At 43.5% G+C, this 17,995-nt stretch overlaps 2 protein-coding genes across 46 annotated transcripts in view; both read right to left on the bottom strand.

The window, feature by feature from the left end:
* Positions 1-17,995, bottom strand: part of LOC114768633 (protocadherin gamma-A2-like) — a 122,787-nt gene that overhangs the window by 9,955 nt on the left and 94,837 nt on the right. For 2 of the 45 annotated variants that reach the window (XM_028961026.1, XM_028961053.1), the window contains exon 1: positions 2,249-4,905. The exons of 42 other annotated variants lie outside the window; for them this stretch is intronic. In XM_028961026.1, the coding sequence (XP_028816859.1) occupies positions 2,249-4,699 (2,451 nt within the window). In that variant the 5' untranslated portion in view covers positions 4,700-4,905. Of the gene's footprint in view, positions 1-2,248; positions 4,906-17,995 lie in introns of those variants that run through there. One more of the 45 variants, XM_028961027.1, reaches the window with a different exon arrangement.
* Positions 10,239-16,181, bottom strand: LOC114768530 (protocadherin beta-16-like). The gene is made up of 2 exons (XM_028960882.1): positions 13,794-16,181; positions 10,239-10,396 (listed from the first exon to the last, which is right to left on the bottom strand). The coding sequence occupies exons 1-2, from the start codon at positions 16,179-16,181 to the stop codon at positions 10,373-10,375; spliced, it is 2,412 nt and encodes an 803-aa protein (XP_028816715.1). The 3' UTR covers positions 10,239-10,372.

Below are 17,995 nucleotides of genomic sequence, written 5' to 3'. Positions count from 1 at the left end.
TTTTTTTTTATTCAAATAATTTCTCAGAAAGCCCTTTCCAATTTGGATAGATGATGCTCTGTCAATCACCAATTCAAAGTTGCCAATTCAGGAGGCACGAAAATTCTCACAACCACAGCCGCAGTAAACCAATAAACAAAAATATAAATAAATAGTTCATTAATGCATATATTATTATTTATATGTATTACAAAAAAGTGGTGCAATTCATACAACTGACATGGAGCTTCTGTTTTTGCTAACAACACATAAGGGTGGGTGAGGAGTTAAACGAATGTCTCACATGACCACCACATGATTTCTGTAAACAAATCAGGGTATAGTTCCACACACTGCATCATACACACACCGGCCAAAGTGGAACACACAGGTTTTCCTCTTGCACAAAATATTTATATTCCTTATATTAATTTATTGTGCATTATAGGAAAAGAGCTTTTAATAAGCTTTTAATCATTTATTCAGTCACAACTCTGGGTTAAATGTCTTGCTCAGGAACACAATGGTAGTAAGTAGGGTTTTAAGAGCGTATCCAGAGTGAGAGCTGACCAATGTGGGCGTTATCACTACGAGTGCCACTCGTGAATGGAGGAAACCGGAAGAGCCAGGCTTCCCGCCAGAATGACGAGAGGAAATTTAACATCTGCACACGGGCCACAGGCGGACATGCTACTGGCTCACACTTCCCAAAAAGAGAGACAAACTCCTGCTCATTCATTGTGTCTGACAAAGGAAGTCACTGTTATCTAACACAGCAAAGACACACACACACACAAACACACAGAACCATCATCAATGGAATTAGACCAAACAAATCAAAATGAATATGAAGAAAAAACTAAACCAATTCAAGAAACTATTGTAAATTGTGAGATGATGAACTGTACGTCACTACGAACATCATGTTCTGCCTAAAACCCTTAAATGTGACCTGAGCCTGTCACCTAGCAAACAGAATCTTGTTATTCCACGGAAAACATGGATCAAAAGAAATATAGTCAATGCTTTACAAATCAAATGTATTTATGTAACAACATAAAAGATTAAATCATGTTTTTTAATCATTTTAAAATCTTCTTGGACATTTCATTTAAACAAATCGCACTGAATTTGAGACACCCTGACCTGCTCTATAAAGCCAAGATGCTTTATAAAGCCAAATAGATTTGATAGCAAATTTGAAGTATCTTAAAAAATGTAAGATGTTCTTTAGATACTCATATACAGACTCATAGTTCTGGACACTCCAGCAGCAGCTCACATGTCTCCCCCTCCCTTCCCCGCCCTACTGCCCTGGTGGTATGTCACAAGAACAGGGACAGATGGCATTCAGTAGACCCAGATCCCAGAGGTCTACTTTGAGGGAAATGAGTCACTGAAATCAACTCTGTAAGAATAGAGCTATTAGAATATCATGGAAAAGGGCAGTTTAATTCATTTATGCTATATTATTTACAAATGTTAAAATTAGTTTTATGTTGATGACTATGAACGTCAAATTATTAGGAAGGATTCACAATACAGAAACGGCCGTCTTCTAAATACTGATGTTCATTTATTCAGTCAGAGCTTGGTTGAGGCTGAATGTTTGAAGGTTTACATGGTTTAATTTAAATTACAAAACCAACAATCATTTCTATGATATGATATATTTGCTATATTGTATGGCTATGACCTAAAGAGGCTATAATGATATTCAATATAAAAAAATGATGAATGTAGATGAATATAAAAACATGGTGGAAAAATCAATTAGAATTTATGTGATTAATTTACCAGTACTACATTCATCCTCATGGATATTGTCTCACAAACCACTAAATTCACTCCTGGGTTCTGTCCCTGCGACAGCAGGGAAGACATTACCAGACTCACACTCTGAAGTCTGAAGTCACACATCATATCACTGTGCAACAGGAAGTGACAGGTCAAGGGTTAGCCCCATGAAATCCTGTTATTCAGTCAAAGCTTTCCTCTTTTGTACACTTCCTCCCTCTGTCTGTCCCTCGGTCTTCCTCTCTGAATCTCAGTGCTAGTATCTGTAGCTCTTTGTTACGACACCCCCTCCCCCATCGCCATCTGCCTATTTCTAGCAGCCATCTCCCCTCTCTCAGTCTCCACCATATCCTCACTGCTCCTTCCTCCCTGTGTGTAATAACCCACCCTTTTTAGCTGTAATGATTCAGGAGCATTAGAGATTAAGTGCTGTTGTCACCTCCAGAGCAGAGGTGGCTAAGGCAGGTCTCACCTCATTGGCTGAGTCCATTAAGTGCTTCCGGGTGAGGGTCATGTTGAGCGTGTTGTTTTGGCTCAACATTGGAGTCTTGACAAACACAAAGTCACTCCTGCTGGAGATGGTGGAGTAGCAGGGCCTGTATGTGCGCGTGTGAGGCTCCTGGGGTCCCCCCACCACCTCCATGTACCTGATTGGCCCGTCTGTGTTGAGCTGAAGGTGGAGGTCTTTGTGAGGTCGCTGGTGGTAGGGGTGTCTGGAGCGGAGGCCCTTTCGTGAATAGCAGCAGCCGGAGTCAGTTCTGTGCCGCAGGCACCGCACCAGCAAGACGGCCATCGTGAGGAAACATACTCCCGTCACGCAGGCCAGGGCAACGACAAGGTACAGGGTCACATCCGGCATCCCACTCCCACGCCGAGATGTGTGGCGGGCCTCTGAATTTGTGGTAGAACTCTTCTCCTCTACTGTTACTGTCACAGCAACGGTTGAGGAAAGCGATGGCTCGCCACTGTCCTGGACGACCACCACAAAGCTATAAACGGCGGCGTCTCCACTGGCCACATCATCCTCGGCGAGTTTTCGGGCTGTGCGGAGCTCGCCGGTGTGGGCGCCAATCCGAAAGAGCGCAGAGTCCTGTCCGGGGGCAATGCTGTACGACAGCCAGGCGTTGTAACCGCTGTCTGGGTCGAATCCCACAATCTTGTTCACCAGGTGGCCGACGGTGGCCGCGTGGGGCACAGCCAGCTGTATGCCCTCGCTGGCATCATGAGCTGGGTACAGGACTGCAGGCGGGTTGTCATTCTGATCGATGACAAAAACGTGCACCGTGACACTGGCGCTGCGAGGCGGGGTCCCCGAGTCCCGGACCTGAACCTCAATCTTGAAAGCACCGATCTGCTCATAGTCGAGCGAACGCATGGCAAAGATGTTGCCGTTCTCTGGGTTTATGTAGACATAGGACGAGACTGGGGTGCCGTGCGGCGACGTCTCCAGGATGGAATAGGTCAGTTGGGCGTTGTCCCCCACATCAGGATCTGAGGCACTGATGGTTAAGATCGGAGAACTTGGTAAATAGTTCTCCACTATGTCCACTGAGTATGAGTTCTGAGAGAATGTGGGCGTGTTGTCGTTCACGTCTGACAGACGGACTACAAAGTCCTTTGTGGAAGACAGAGGGGGGGACCCCAAGTCTTTTGCAGTGACAACGATCTTGTACTCCGACACGGCCTCTCTGTCCAGTGGTCCATCGGTGACGATTTTATAATGGTCACCAAAAGTTGATACTGATGTCAGCTTGAAAGGCAGGCCTGATGGCACAGTTAACGTCACCTGTCCATTCTTACCGGAGTCATGATCTGTAGCCATGATGAGTGCGATAGCTGTTCCCGGGGCGGCGTCCTCCCGGATGACAGCGGTTAGCGAGGTCACCATGACCTCTGGCGTGTTGTCATTGATGTCGATAACCTCCACCTTGACAGTGCAGGAACCCTCCATGGCCGGTGTGCCGCTGTCTCTGGCCTGCACGGTGAGGTCGTAAAACTTGGTTGTTTCATAGTCGATGTCCCCAGTCACTGTAATCTCCCCGGTGCTGGGGTCCACACTGAAAAGCTTGAGGAACCTTTCTGGGGTGTACTTGCTGAACATGTACGAAACTTGTCCATTGGAGCCATAATCCGCATCGCTGGCATTCAGCTGGGCCACCACGGTCCCAACGGGGGAGTTTTCGAACAAGCTCACCCTGATGACAGGCTCATCGAACGCTGGTGCGTTGTCATTGACGTCCAGGATTTTAATGAGCACCAGGGTGGTCCCGGATTTTTCGGGCTGTCCTCCGTCCACGGCGGTGAGCAGCAGGCGGAACACGGCCTGCGTCTCCCTGTCCAGGGCCTTCTCCAGCACAAGCTCGGGCACCTTGGCCTCCACGCTCAGCGCGAAGCGGTCGTTCGGCGCAAGGTGATACGTACGCAGCGAGTTGATGCCCACGTCGGGGTCGCGCGCGCTCTCCAGCCTGAAGCGCGTGCCCGGCGCGGCCGCTTCGGAGATCTCCAGCGTCGTGTTGGGGGCAGGGAACCGAGGCGCGTTGTCGTTCACGTCCGCGATCTCCACGAGCGCTCGGTGGATCTCCAAGGGGTTGTCCAGCAAGATCTTCAGGTGCAGAGAGCACGTCGAGCTTAATCCGCACATCCGTTCCCGGTCTATGGTCTCCCGGACCAGCAGGACTCCGCTCGTGGGGTTCACCTGGAAATGCTGCCCACTCGAGTCCGACATGACCCGCAAGTTCCTCTCGGCGATGCCATGCGCGCTCGCGCCCAGATCCTTCGCTATGTTCCCGACCACCGACCCCGGCGGCGCCTCCTCGGACACCGAGTAGCGGAGCTCCACGTCCGCGCGCGCCACGCGCGCCACCGACAGCGCGAGCCAGAGCGCGGACCAGCCCGGGCAGCGTCGCCGCTTCCTCGGCTCCATCGTGACCGAGAAAAAAGTTACAACTTCCGACTTCGAGGTGGACGAGCCATCGTGAAGAAGCCGCGCTACTGTTCGTTTCAGAAAGAACCGGAAGTCGCGTGTTTTTCTAAGGTGATCATAATGTCTGGAAAAAAAGTTAATGCGAAAGAAAAAAACAACCCCCCCCTCCAGTCCTCACCCCAAAACTCTATTCTACAGACTGCGCCTCTGCGCTGAAAAAAGGAGGCGGAGACATCGCCACAAAGGCGAACTTCCTATTGGCTGAGCGCGGACGATGCGCATCCGCAGGCTGAGAGAGAAAGAGAGAGGCATTCTAACGTTCCCATTTCCACTCGGGGAAGAAACATTTCCACTCCATCAGCAGTTACTAGGCAAGACGACTCTCGATTCTCAGTAGGATATGAAGAACGGATTTTATTAGGAGCGGCGCTGACGATGGAGACTGTAATACTCCGACAGACTGTAATACTCCGATGCGGAATAATCAGATTGTGGGTATTCTGTTCGTGGATCAGAGTACTGTTTACGTGCTTTAATAATTGTAACCAGCAGACGGCGTCGTTACCAAAAGAACACTGTGATGACAACGTGCGCGAAGACTTATTCATTTCACAGGCACGCGATTTACGCTCATTAATTACACTTCCGCTGGAGATAGATCCAAACGTATGGCCGTGAATTAAAGTGAATATTGTATTTTTTGTTATTTATTTCATAACAAAATTATTATAAACTAAACAAAATAAAAAAAATGAATAAAACTAGTTGATTCTCAATCACTAACACCAGATCAGGGCCCATTAGAAGCAGGGCAGGGACTCACCCAGGGCGGGGTGTAAGCCTACTACATACAGACCCTCCCACCCCCACACACAAAGAGAGAGAAACGGAAAAACGTCGTACACAAATCCGGAGCCTGAACATATCACTGAACATGTTTTATAAAGTTAAATATTTAGAAGATTTCTTTAATCAACTGATATATAGCAATGAGAGCGAACACTGTCATCGACACAGAGAATTAATAGCTGACAAAAAACAGAAACAAGACTTGCTAAAAAAGGAAAAGACGACTACAACAGGGGGAATGGATTTTCTTTCTTTTTCTTTCTTTACCTTCAGCGGGTCGCTGTTCAGCTCACGTATGGTGAAATGTTTCATGTATCTCTATATCTAATATTTTAATCATTGTATTTATTCCAGGTCAGTCAATGTTAAATATTTAATGTGAGTTCGTGTATTTTTTGTTTGCTAGATTAAAAAATTCTGTATTGACTAATATATACTTGCTGACACTGTCTTTCCATAACCGCTTATTCCTACTTTCGCAGGTCGGGTGCAGGTCGACTGAAAATAAAAGAAATCACGTAAAACGTTGACTGTGATGGATTTCTTAAACAAGCTCTGGAATAACTGACATAAACTAGAACAGAATGTTTTTATTTTAACAAATCATCATCACCGCAATAATAGTTCACGAACAATAAATAAATAAAGACACTCAGTACGGCATAAATGTTTAATCTTGAACTTTCTGCTGCCGCCTGGTGGTAGAAAAGTGAATAGAAGCTGCTCAGTGCGAAACCACGTCCACGGGCCGCTTGAACACGTGATCCTCCTGATAAATCATTACGGTCGTCCTGGTGTAGAGCGACATAACCGAAATAAACTTTTAAACGAACTATATATATGTATATGTACATGTATATATATATATATATATGTATATGTACATGTATATGTATATGTGTGTGTGTGTGTGTGTGTATATATATATATATATATATATATATATATATATATATATATATTCTCGATTAAAAGTGTGTTTCGATTACGTCAATAGAACGACAGTAATAATTTATATATATACACACACACACACACACACACACACACACACACAGCGATAAATAATTTTACAATTATATAGAAATATAATAATGATTTATCTTTGTTTGATCAAACAATAAACTTTCTATTAAAAAAAGTATGTCAACATATGTGATGACGATGATTGACGCGTGCAGAAAGAAAGGCGCAGGGTTGGGGTCAATAACAGAGAAGTCGGAAGAGGAGGAGAGAAGCAGCGGATTTCAGCACCACGGTAGAGAACAGCGCCACTACAGCGCCACACTGACCCATGAATTCAGCTTTTTTCAAAATGGAATTACAACTAAGATTTAGTAATACTAAAAATGAAAGTCTCTAGTTTTGGAAATATAACACATCAAATGCAATATTGTAAATGCAATTAAATGTATACAAAGCATGTACAAGTTTCATCAAAATAACCACCCTCTGTCTTTATTAGAGCATTAACTTAGCACCTTTCAAGCATGTAAATGTTATTGTACACTTGATATATCCTTGTTCAACTACCCATAGTTTGTGCCTGTGTCTAAAAAATGTGTTACTAAAGATCACCAAAAAATGATCCAAGTAATATGTATGATGTATTTCACATTATTCAGAAGATGTTGTTCCATTTGATTCCATTACGATGTTTTGTGTGTGTGTGTGTGTGCGTTCAAAAAGGCAATGGAAATTAAGAAACTGGAGATTAGGCTGTTCCTGTCTGTGCTGATCTGAAATGCGTATGAATAAAATAGTTCCTTACCTTGTGTATAGACACAGACGTCATGTGGACAGCAAGATGCCGCATGGAGGAGAAAGGGAAGACAGAAGGATGGGAGAGAAAAGGGTTTTTCGGTCAGAATAATGTAAATACTTGACTTGGTCTAGGCTGGTTATACTTACCTTCTGGGGAAAACATTATACATTTTTTTAGTTACACATTCAAAAAACAAAACAAACAAACAAACCAGAACTATGTCTCTGTTTCTTTATATGAAATATGAACAGAAATATATTCATATATATTTCTGGAAATTGATGGACAACTGGAAACTCAAACTAATTGAACCCTCTGCATGCAGAATTGATTTGGTACTGAAAGCGAACATTTTAAACAAAACAAGACAACAAAACTGAAAACAGACACCATTTGAATGTGGCTACAGCATTAATAAGACAGATGCGCTGTCTATGGTGCTGATTCATGAGCTGTTATATAGTTTTTATTGCCTTAAACGCAACTTCTTCAGCATTAGAATGTAGTGTGTGCAGAGAGATTTAGTGTGTACAGAGAGATTTTAAATCCTACTACAACATGCTGTTTTATGATGTAACAAACCCCAACCAAAGAGAAACCAACTAAATAAATACAATAGAACGCTATCTAGGTTTGTAATATAAAATAAAAAAAATAAGAGTGAAGAGGACTGCACACAGAAGAACTGAAGAACTGATTTGGATGATTGCTTATAAATACAGGACTGACCCCTACTCTTTATACACACACACACACAAACACACACACACACACACACACACACACACACCTCCCCCACCAAACAGCATCCACTCCAGAAGCCAGGAATGCAACATCTAAATCTATCCCAGGAAGCCCTCTCAGGTTCCAAATCTATGGGTGTGTTAATTACCACATTCTAACAGCGACACTAAATCATTAATTTAGTGATATGGCAACACATTGCACCAAGGTTGAAGTATGTTTGCAGGTAAAAGAAATAAAAGATAAATATAATGTGAAAATATTGTTAAATGATTAAGTGACTAATTAGCTTTAATTAAGCAGCTTTAATTGAATTTACCATTTCATATTTGCAAGGTCACTGAAAACACTGATGTTCTTTGAAACCAAGATCAGTGTTCAGCACACAGAACAAAGCCGCAGTGACTCACTGCAGGGGGGTGAAGCTGGAGAGAAGGGGGCAGGGGCTGCAGATGGGGAAGAGGGTGGGGGTTGAACTCAGACACAGAGCACGTGCATGACCACTGCTTCCACAAGAATGAAGAAAATAGCAAATGTAAATGCAAAAATTGATCGTACATGTGCTTCAATATCAATATTTCTGACACAAACAGGGTACAGACTACAAATGACAGCATATTCAACATTATTGCATTATCCACCTGTACAAAACATGAACCATGATCAGAGTGCTCTTCTGAATTCAAGAACAAGTGAGAAAGAGGATCAGAGGTTGATGAGGAAGCGACACAGTTCCTCACTCTGGTTGGCCCTATGTGTGTTTGCATGAGAATGTGGAAGCACTTAACTGTAAGCGCTTGCGGCCTGAGTAAGATGCTGCCGCATTCATGTGTATCAATCACATACATCAAAGACCAAATTACATTCTAATGTTGGGAACATTACAACACCAGAAACCATGTTAACACACACACAGACATACACACAAACATATATTAATTCATGACTCCAACAAATTTAAAATGAATGAATGAAATTAAACTGCAGCTCTTCTTCAACTGTAACCATCTGCTCCATTGACTACAAAGCTGTCTGAACCCCATGCTCTGGGCCACATCCGATCCACATGTGAGACCCATATGGAAGAACCACTTCCTGCCACACTATAAATTTTGGATCCCTGAAGGCACAAGGGCATTAATGACCTCTTAAAAATGGCCTCTGAGTTGAATTGAGGTGAACTCAAGAACAAAGCGAGTTTGTGAGGTTACGCTTCCTTATTTTAAGATGTCCTGTAAGCTTATAGAGGGATGTGCTTCACTCTGATTACATGTTCACACCCATTTATGTCAACGACTGGCCTGTGAAGCTGTCTGAATGGATTAGACTAAGTCAAAAGGCTAAAGTATATAGCGATACTATTATTGGCACATGTACAGACTTACGTATTCATATTCATGTATAATTTTGATTATTGTGATGGTAAGATGCAGAAATTTGCCATTTGCTGTTCTTTATAGTATATAAGGGCTGCAGGGCTTGCATGTATGGATTATGAGGGCTGCAGCCAATAGTCATCTTTTTTTTTTTTGCTGTGTGCTGCTGCCCACACACTGCTTCTGCTCATCCCTCATCATCACACCTCCTCTCTCCGTGCTTCCGCTCTGCTCTAAACAGCAGCAGGGGCTATTTATGGCAGGGAACTGGGTCAGTGAATAAATGGAGCACTGACTGAAGAGCAGGATAGAGATGTGCTGCATGGCTGCTGTGTGACTCTTCAGTTAAACGTCTCCCTCATTGTCAAATCCCTTTCTACCAATACTGTAAAATTTGTGCCTTGGTCTTTCTGCTCTCAACACTGCATTTCCCATTGGACTATTAAACCTATTAAAAACATTGCTGTTATCAAGGGTGACAAATACATGGTTCATCCCATACATTTTGTCTAATACCATTGAGCCCAAATTGTTTCTATAAAAATCACATCTGAAAACGATAATTTACAAAAAAGAAAATTATGAAATAAATAATTTGATGAAAATGTATCATTTCAACAGCAGCACTACTGGCCTTCATGTTCACACAAAACAAAACAACGGCATCAGGCAGCAAAGAATAAAGCATGCACCACTGTATATTACATTTAACACCAGAATTAGGAAAAATAAATTCAGTTTACTTTTAATTTTTGAAACGAACACTATGCCTCACCTCAACACAAATATTAGAATCTTCTGTTGCTTTGCTCTGCCTCTGGATAGTACATGTGCTGCCGAAGTCACCACTAAGGACACTCTGGCTGCCAGGTCTGAGGTAGTTCAGGTCACTTTTTCTGGAATCAGCTGTTCCACACATATTATAGTTGTAAACGTGCCTTAAAGTTCCCTCACCCCCAACGTCTGCATAAAGGGGGGGATAATACGGAATAACTGGGAGATTCCTGCTGGATTTGTAAAACATGCGCTCCTGTCTCCATCTGTAACACTTCAATGATATTATGATTATGATGGACACAATGAACAGAAATGAAACAGCAGCCAAGGCTAAGATGAGGTAAAAGGTCAAGTAGTCCTGGTAATCTTGGTCCTGGTTAAAGTCTGTGAACTCTGAAAGCAGCTCAGGGAAGCCGTCTGCAATGACCACATTGACAGTGACAGTAGCCGAGCGAGGGGACTGTCCATTGTCCTCCACAACAACAGTGAGTTTCTGTTTGACTGCGTCTTTATCAGTGACTTGTCGGATTGTTCTGATCTCTCCATTCTGCGCCCCCACTTCAAACAGCGCCCTGTCTGACACTTTCAGCAGTTTATATGAGAGCCAGGCGTTCTGTCCAGAGTCCACGTCAACTGCCACCACTTTAGTGACCAGATAGCCCACATCTGCTGAACGTGGCACCATTTCAGCCACTGGAGAGCCACCAATCTGCACTGGGTACAGGATCTGAGGTGCGTTATCGTTCTGGTCCTGGATTATTATTCTAACAGTCACATTGCTGCTTAATGGTGGGGAGCCTCCATCTTGTGCTTTAACTATAACAATGAAAGACTTAACCTGCTCATAGTCGAAAGACTTGGTAGCATATAAGGCGCCGCTCTCTGAATTGATGGAAAAAGCTGAGAATGACGCGTCATCACCCTCTCCAATAAAATAAGAGACGTGCGCGTTGGGCCCAGAGTCTGCGTCGAATGCACTCAGGGTTATGATGGACAGCGAGGGAGAGTTGTTCTCCATCACTACAGCAGTGTACACCTCGCAATCAAACGAGGGAGCGTTGTCATTAATGTCGGACACTTTCACCAACAAGGTTTTTCGACAGAAAAGTGGCGGCCTGCCGCTGTCTCTGGCAGTGATCGTGACGTTGTATTCTCGCATCAGTTCCCTGTCTAGAGCCGAGTCGGTCAGGAGACTGCAGTAGTCGGTTAAAGACATCTCGACTTTAAAAGGCAGGCCGCTGTCGATTGTGCACGTCACTTTCCCATTCTCGCCTGAGTCTTCATCCTGCAAATGCATCATGGCGACTATAGTGCTGCGTGGCGAGTCCTCCCGCAACGTGCTGGAATAAGACATGAGCGTCATCTTGGGCGCGTTGTCGTTCACATCAGTCACCTCTACTATTACCTCGGCGGAATCGGACAAGCCGCCGCGGTCCCTGGCCTGGACATTAAACTCGTGCACGGAAGCCTTCTCAAAATCCAGGTCCCCGATCAGCCTTAATTCGCCCGTGGACGCATCCAGGCTGAAGAGCTCCAGGACTGAACCCACGTCGTGCTCGAAGTCGTACCGGATGCCCGCGTTCACGTCCGCGTCCGCGTCCGTGGCGTTGGCAGCGAGAAGCAGCGCGCCTTTGGCCAGGTTCTCGGCCACGGACACTCTGTAGGACCTCTGCGCGAACACGGGCGCATTGTCGTTTGCGTCCAGGACGGCGATGTGAATTTGGACGGTGCCGGAGCGCTTTGGCTGTCCTCCGTCCACGGCGGTGACGGTTAATAACATGCGCTCCTGCCTCTCCCTGTCCAAAGACGCGTGGAGCACAAGTTCAATACTCTTAACATTGCCCACTCGAGAAGGTTTTTCCAGTCTGAAGTGATCGGACGGATGGACCGAGTACGTCTGGATGCCGTTGATGCCCACGTCCGGATCAACGGCGCTTTTGACCGAGAAACGCGCGCCGGGTGTGGCCGACTCGATTATTTCCATCTCGGTATGGCTTTTTGGAAACGACGGGCTGTTGTCGTTCACGTCCAAAATTTCCACGATCACGCGATAGAGCTCGATTGGGTTCTCAAGAATCACCTCGAGGTTTAAACTGCATGCGGACGCGGTTCCGGCACAGAGCGTTTCGCGGTCAATCCGCTCTCTAACCACGATGTGTCCTTTCTTTCGGTCCAGGTCCACATACTCGCTACCACCTTTAGAGAAAATCCGAGCTTTACCCGTCATCAGTCGTTGGAGTTCCAAACCCAGGTCTTTCGCGATATCTCCCACGAAAGATCCCGACGCCATTTCTTCCGGGACGGAATAGCGGACCTGTCCAAAACACCCGCTGGACATCGCACACGCCACGAGCCAAACAAATGCCCGCGCGGAATCGCAGGGCGCTCTTCTCATCCCCATTTTCATTATGGCTGCCCAGAGAAAGAGATAGAAGCAAGGTTTAACCATGAACCGCAGAACGTCGTGCGCAAAATGGCAGAGAACAGGGCTGTCTCCAAAAACGCAAAAAAAACGCACAAACGAAGCCTGCTTATCAACAGCGACGCTTATGGTCCGAATCCAAAATTACAGAGCACTGCTGTTCTTCAACAATATTCGGAACCCACAGGCACTGACAATGGTTTATTCTAAAATTCTAATGTCTGTTGTAAGAGATCTGTGGCAAGTATTCAGCCTGACCATAATAGCCGCAGGTGTTTCTTTACGGCTTTGTAATGAAGGTGGTAGGTGGTAAGCAGTATGTCAGGAATGAAAAGCACTCCATTATATCATTAATTAATGGTCCCATAATGTACCCAAGATGTCATTCAAGTTGCTCAAGGGGGACTGTCCCTGTAACTACTGATTGTAAGTCACTCTGGATAAGGCCATCTGATAAATGCTCTAAATGTAAATAAGACAATAAAATATAAATTAATTTTATATACCACCAAGTGGACCAACAACAGACCTGAAGCTCACCTGGTTTTGTGAATCCATGCCTCTTTGCTTGTTTTTGTGAATTATATTGTGTTTTTGCACTCCACTGCTATCCAGGCTAAGAGTGCTTTGACTACCAGGTCTGTACTTTATATCGCACATTCTGGAGTCAAGGGTTCCTCCAAGCAAATAATTATACAATTATAGAGTATAAAACAGCACAAAGGGCTGAAAAAAACTGCATGGGGACGGTCACTTGATCAAGTTTACCACAGTGACACCTTGATGATTTGTGATTAGAATTTACACATCTTTAGGCCACCATTGCTCCAAGTCAGGGAAGAGAATGAACACAGTACACCACTACCAGAAATTATACATATTTTGGAGAGTTCACAAAGGTCAGATACAACAAAGTCTAATGGTAGAGCCTTGCCCTGAGTGAACCACTTTGTTGATTAATACATCTCCCCTGCCAGGTACTACACAGGAAACTGTCTTAAAATGCATCTTCCATCAGTGAGGCTATGTCAAAGTAAGAATGAAGACTGTCACAACACCTGTAAACAGTGTATACGAAATCATTAGTGATAGAATTAGATTCATTATCTTTAAAAAATGCTAGAGTGTGTTGACATACAAAGCAAGAAATTAACTCTTCACCTGATCTTCATGCTCTTCATGTATCAGTCTCTCTCCATGTACATGTGGAAGAGTCTGTGCTCCACTAGAATCCAGGGTCATGAAACTTTGACTGGATGGTTTTAAAAAGTTCAGGTCGCTCTTTCTGGAATCGGTTGTTCTACACACATCATAATTATATGTGGGTTGTAGAGTAGCGGTGCCTCCTACATCTGCATAAAGAGGTGGATAATACGGAATAACAGGAAGATTCGCTCCAGATTTATAAAACAAGCGCTCACGTCTCCATCTGTAACACTTCACTGATATTATGGCTATGAGGGACATGATGAAGAGAAATGAAACTGCAGCCAAGGCCAAGATGAGGTAAAAAGTCAAGTCTTCATTGTGCAGCTTGTCTTGTGTGAAGTCAGTGAGATCAGAAAGCAGCTCAGGGAAGCCGTCTGCAACGGCCACATTAACAGTGACAGTAGCCGAGCGAGGGGACTGTCCATTGTCCTCCACAATGACAGTGAGTTTCTGTTTGACTGCATCTTTATCAGTGACTTGTCGAATTGTTCTGATCTCTCCATTCTGCGCTCCCACTTCAAACAGCGCCCTGTCTGTCACTTTCAGCAGTTTATATGAGAGCCAGGCGTTCTGTCCACAGTCCACGTCAACAGCCACCACTTTTGTGACCAGGTAGCCCACATCTGCTGAACGTGGCACCATTTCAGCCACTGGAGAGCCACCAGTCTGCACTGGGTACAGGATCTGAGGCGTGTTATCGTTCTGGTCCTGGATTATTATTCTAACAGTCACGTTGCTGCTTAATGGTGGGGAGCCTCCATCTTGTGCTCTAACACAAAACCTAAACTCCTTTATCTGCTCGTAGTCAAAAGAGCGCACAGCCTGGACGACTCCACTATCAGCCATAACAGAAACATATGATGAGACAGAGACTCCATTTACAGAAGAGTCTTCCAGCAGGTATGAAACACGCGCATTCTGGTTCTGATCTACATCTCTAGCATTTATTCTGAATATGGACAGACCAGGAGTATTGTTTTCTAGCACTGAAGCTTCATATGAGCTCTTTTCAAAAACAGGAGCATTATCATTAACATCTGTTATCTGTATAGGGATAGTGATGCTGCTGGAGAGTGACGGCACTCCCTCATCAGCACATTTAATACTGATGTTGTACTCAGAATCTCTTTCCCTGTCTAAATTAAGATCTGTCACCAAACTGAAGAAGTTATTAGATGTTGATTTTAAATTAAAATACATATTCTCATTTAATGTACAGTAAACCTTTCCATTTTCTCCTGAATCTGGATCCTGAACATTTATCATTGTTAAAACTGTACCAGGTTTAGAATCTTCAGGTATCATATTTAATTTCGACATTATTTTAATTACTGGGCTGTTGTCATTTGTATCCATGACGTCTATGTCAATTTTGCATGTATCAGTAAGACCTCCTTCATCTTTTGCCTGTACATCAATTTCATAACGGTGGGACTTTTCATAATCAATGTTTCCAGTTATTTTCAACTCTCCATTATATATGTCGATGTCAAATAGCTGTGAAATACTATCAGCTACATTTGTTATAGAATATGATATTTTACTATTTGATCCCTCGTCAGCATCATTAGCACTGACTTTAATTACTGCTGTACCTATTGCTGTATTCTCGGTGATGGAAGCCTTATAAATCGGATTCGTAAAAACTGGCGCGTTGTCGTTTACATCCAGCACAGTTACGTGTATTTGCGCGGTTCCCGTTAACTGAGGATCACCTCCATCCAGAGCTGTTAACACCAAAGTCATCTGCTCTTTATTCTCTCTGTCTAAAGGTTTTTGTAGGACCATTTCAACCATTTTCCTACCATCAGCCCGTTGTTTTAATTTAAGAGTAAAATGGTCAGTAGGATGTAGCGAGTAGCTCTGAAGACCGTTCATCCCAACATCCGGGTCCACCGCGGTCTCCAGAGCAAATTTAACACCGGGAACAGCCGACTCACTAATTTTAAATTTCATTTCATTCTTTAAAAAAGATGGTGGATTATCATTAATATCCGTCCACTCCACTGTTACACTGTAAAATTCCATTGGATTTTCCAGAATGATCTGAAAATGGAGTGCGCAGGGCGTCGTCTGACCGCATAAAGCCTCGCGATCTATCTTCTCTTTGATTAACAGGAGACCTCTGTCTCGATTCAACTCGATGTGTTCAGCGCTGTCTGATGTAAAAATGTGAGCTTTTCCCGATTTCAGTCTTTTTATCTCTAATCCCAGGTCCTGCGCTATGTTCCCAACTACAGAACCCCTCGGCATCTCCTCGGGAACAGAATAAGTGACCTGCGCGCGCACTGAACTGAAGGAGACGAGCGAGAAAAACAGGACCAGTACTTGCCGCGCCATTGTTCTACCCGACATTATCCACTGCAGCAGGAAACAAGCCGCCAACAAATATCCCCGTAATAAAAGCTGATCTTCACTCAGTGCTGGAGTCCATGGAAGAAATATTCCCTCAGTCTGGATCCTTGAAGTACAAGGCGATACTCGAGATGTCTTTGTTAAAAATCCTCCATGTCCGCGACGTTCCGCAGCGCGGCTGTTTCTGTCTTTAATATGTGGAGATAAGAGGGGAGGTCCTGCTGGAAATATATTCTGCAAAACTGCAACATGCTGATCAACAGCGGCACTCTGAGTCCATTTAACTAAATTACACATTCATTTATTAAACTTTTACATTCCTGCGTCCACGTGATCACGTCGTGTTCGTTGCTGAAAATGTTTTGTTCAATTTTTACGTCCACGAGAAATGTAAGATTCGAAGCATTTTGATCTAAATCACAGCAGAGCAACGAATTCACATATATTATTTATAATTAATATGTAATATTTTCGACACTAGTTAATGAATATCAAGATCGCTATCGTGGGTAAAAATCATATTTCCAGTTTAAACAGTGATAGTAGCTGAATATATTGAAGAAGATGTCGTGAATATTGTGTTCTGCTGAAAATATTTCCGCGTTTGGTAACATTTGCACGACTCACAGCAGGATCTTTAATCTTCTCATTTAGGCAAAGCAATATCTTTCAGCACCATTGTCAGCACACTGAGTGTTTGTTCTTGAGATTTTCCTTCCGGCCTTCAAGCATTCATTGCGTTTTTAGGGAGTAGTTATTACAAAAGCTAAAAAACAAACATTCTCAGTAAACATCTTTACTTCAAGAAGCTAATAATACAGAATCACTAGAAAATGTTCGTTGGCTTTATAAACCCTGCTTTGCTGGACTATTTGTAACATTATGCTGTCTGTAAAGTTACAAGAAAGACAGTGAAGCTTTACCAAGACAACAGCCAATGCCAAAACGAGGTAAAAGAAAAAAGAAAAAAATATATTGTTTAAAATATTGTGTATAAAATTGTGAATTTAGAGAGAACTTCTGAGAAGGTATCTGCTACATGTACGTTACATGAACTCTAGACTTTATAAATGGTAAAAACGTCACTCATTCGTGTACATCCGGAACAACTGTGATTTCCAGAGTAGTTCTTTGTATTCTGAAAAGCTGCTTCTGTTCATGGGACCACCCCACAAACTATTTCCCCCGACATCAGCCTGACCAACAGTTACACTGTGAGCAACATTTGAGGAAATAGAATTAAATAAAACATAATATGGACAATTCAAGAGAGTAGCATGTGATGCGTTCAAAGCTCCATGTGTAATTCTATTTATCTTTTTAAATTGCACAATAAATCCAGCAGCATATTTCTTTTTGAAAGTGAAATGATTGTCATTGTGATACACAGCACATGGTGCACACAACTAAATGTGTCCTCTGCTTTTAACCATCACCCCTGGTGACTCTTTGCAGTGGGTACAGCCATGAAAGGCATCTGGGGAGCAGTGTGTGGGGATGGGGCTTTCCTCAGTGGCATCTTGGTGGATCGGGAATTGAACCATCAACCTTCTGATTATGGGGCCGCCTCCTTAACCGCTAGGACACCACTGCCTTTGTTTTACTGTAATTTACATGATTATGTCCTTATTTGATGTAAACAAAGGTTGGTGGAAAATTATATTGGGAGATATATTCTTTTTTAAAAGTAGCAATTGCATTTTTGCTTCACAGTTACAAGATTATATGTATATTTTTTGTGCAATTTTTTATGTAGTTCTTGTTTTTTTATAATTAAAAAATTCACACAAAATATTTGC

This window comes from Denticeps clupeoides, chromosome 18, assembly GCF_900700375.1.
Source record: "Denticeps clupeoides chromosome 18, fDenClu1.1, whole genome shotgun sequence".
Taxonomy (NCBI): Eukaryota; Metazoa; Chordata; class Actinopteri; order Clupeiformes; family Denticipitidae; genus Denticeps; species Denticeps clupeoides.
Note: the sequence above shows the minus strand (reverse complement) of the source record. Positions and strands in the feature narration are given on the sequence as shown.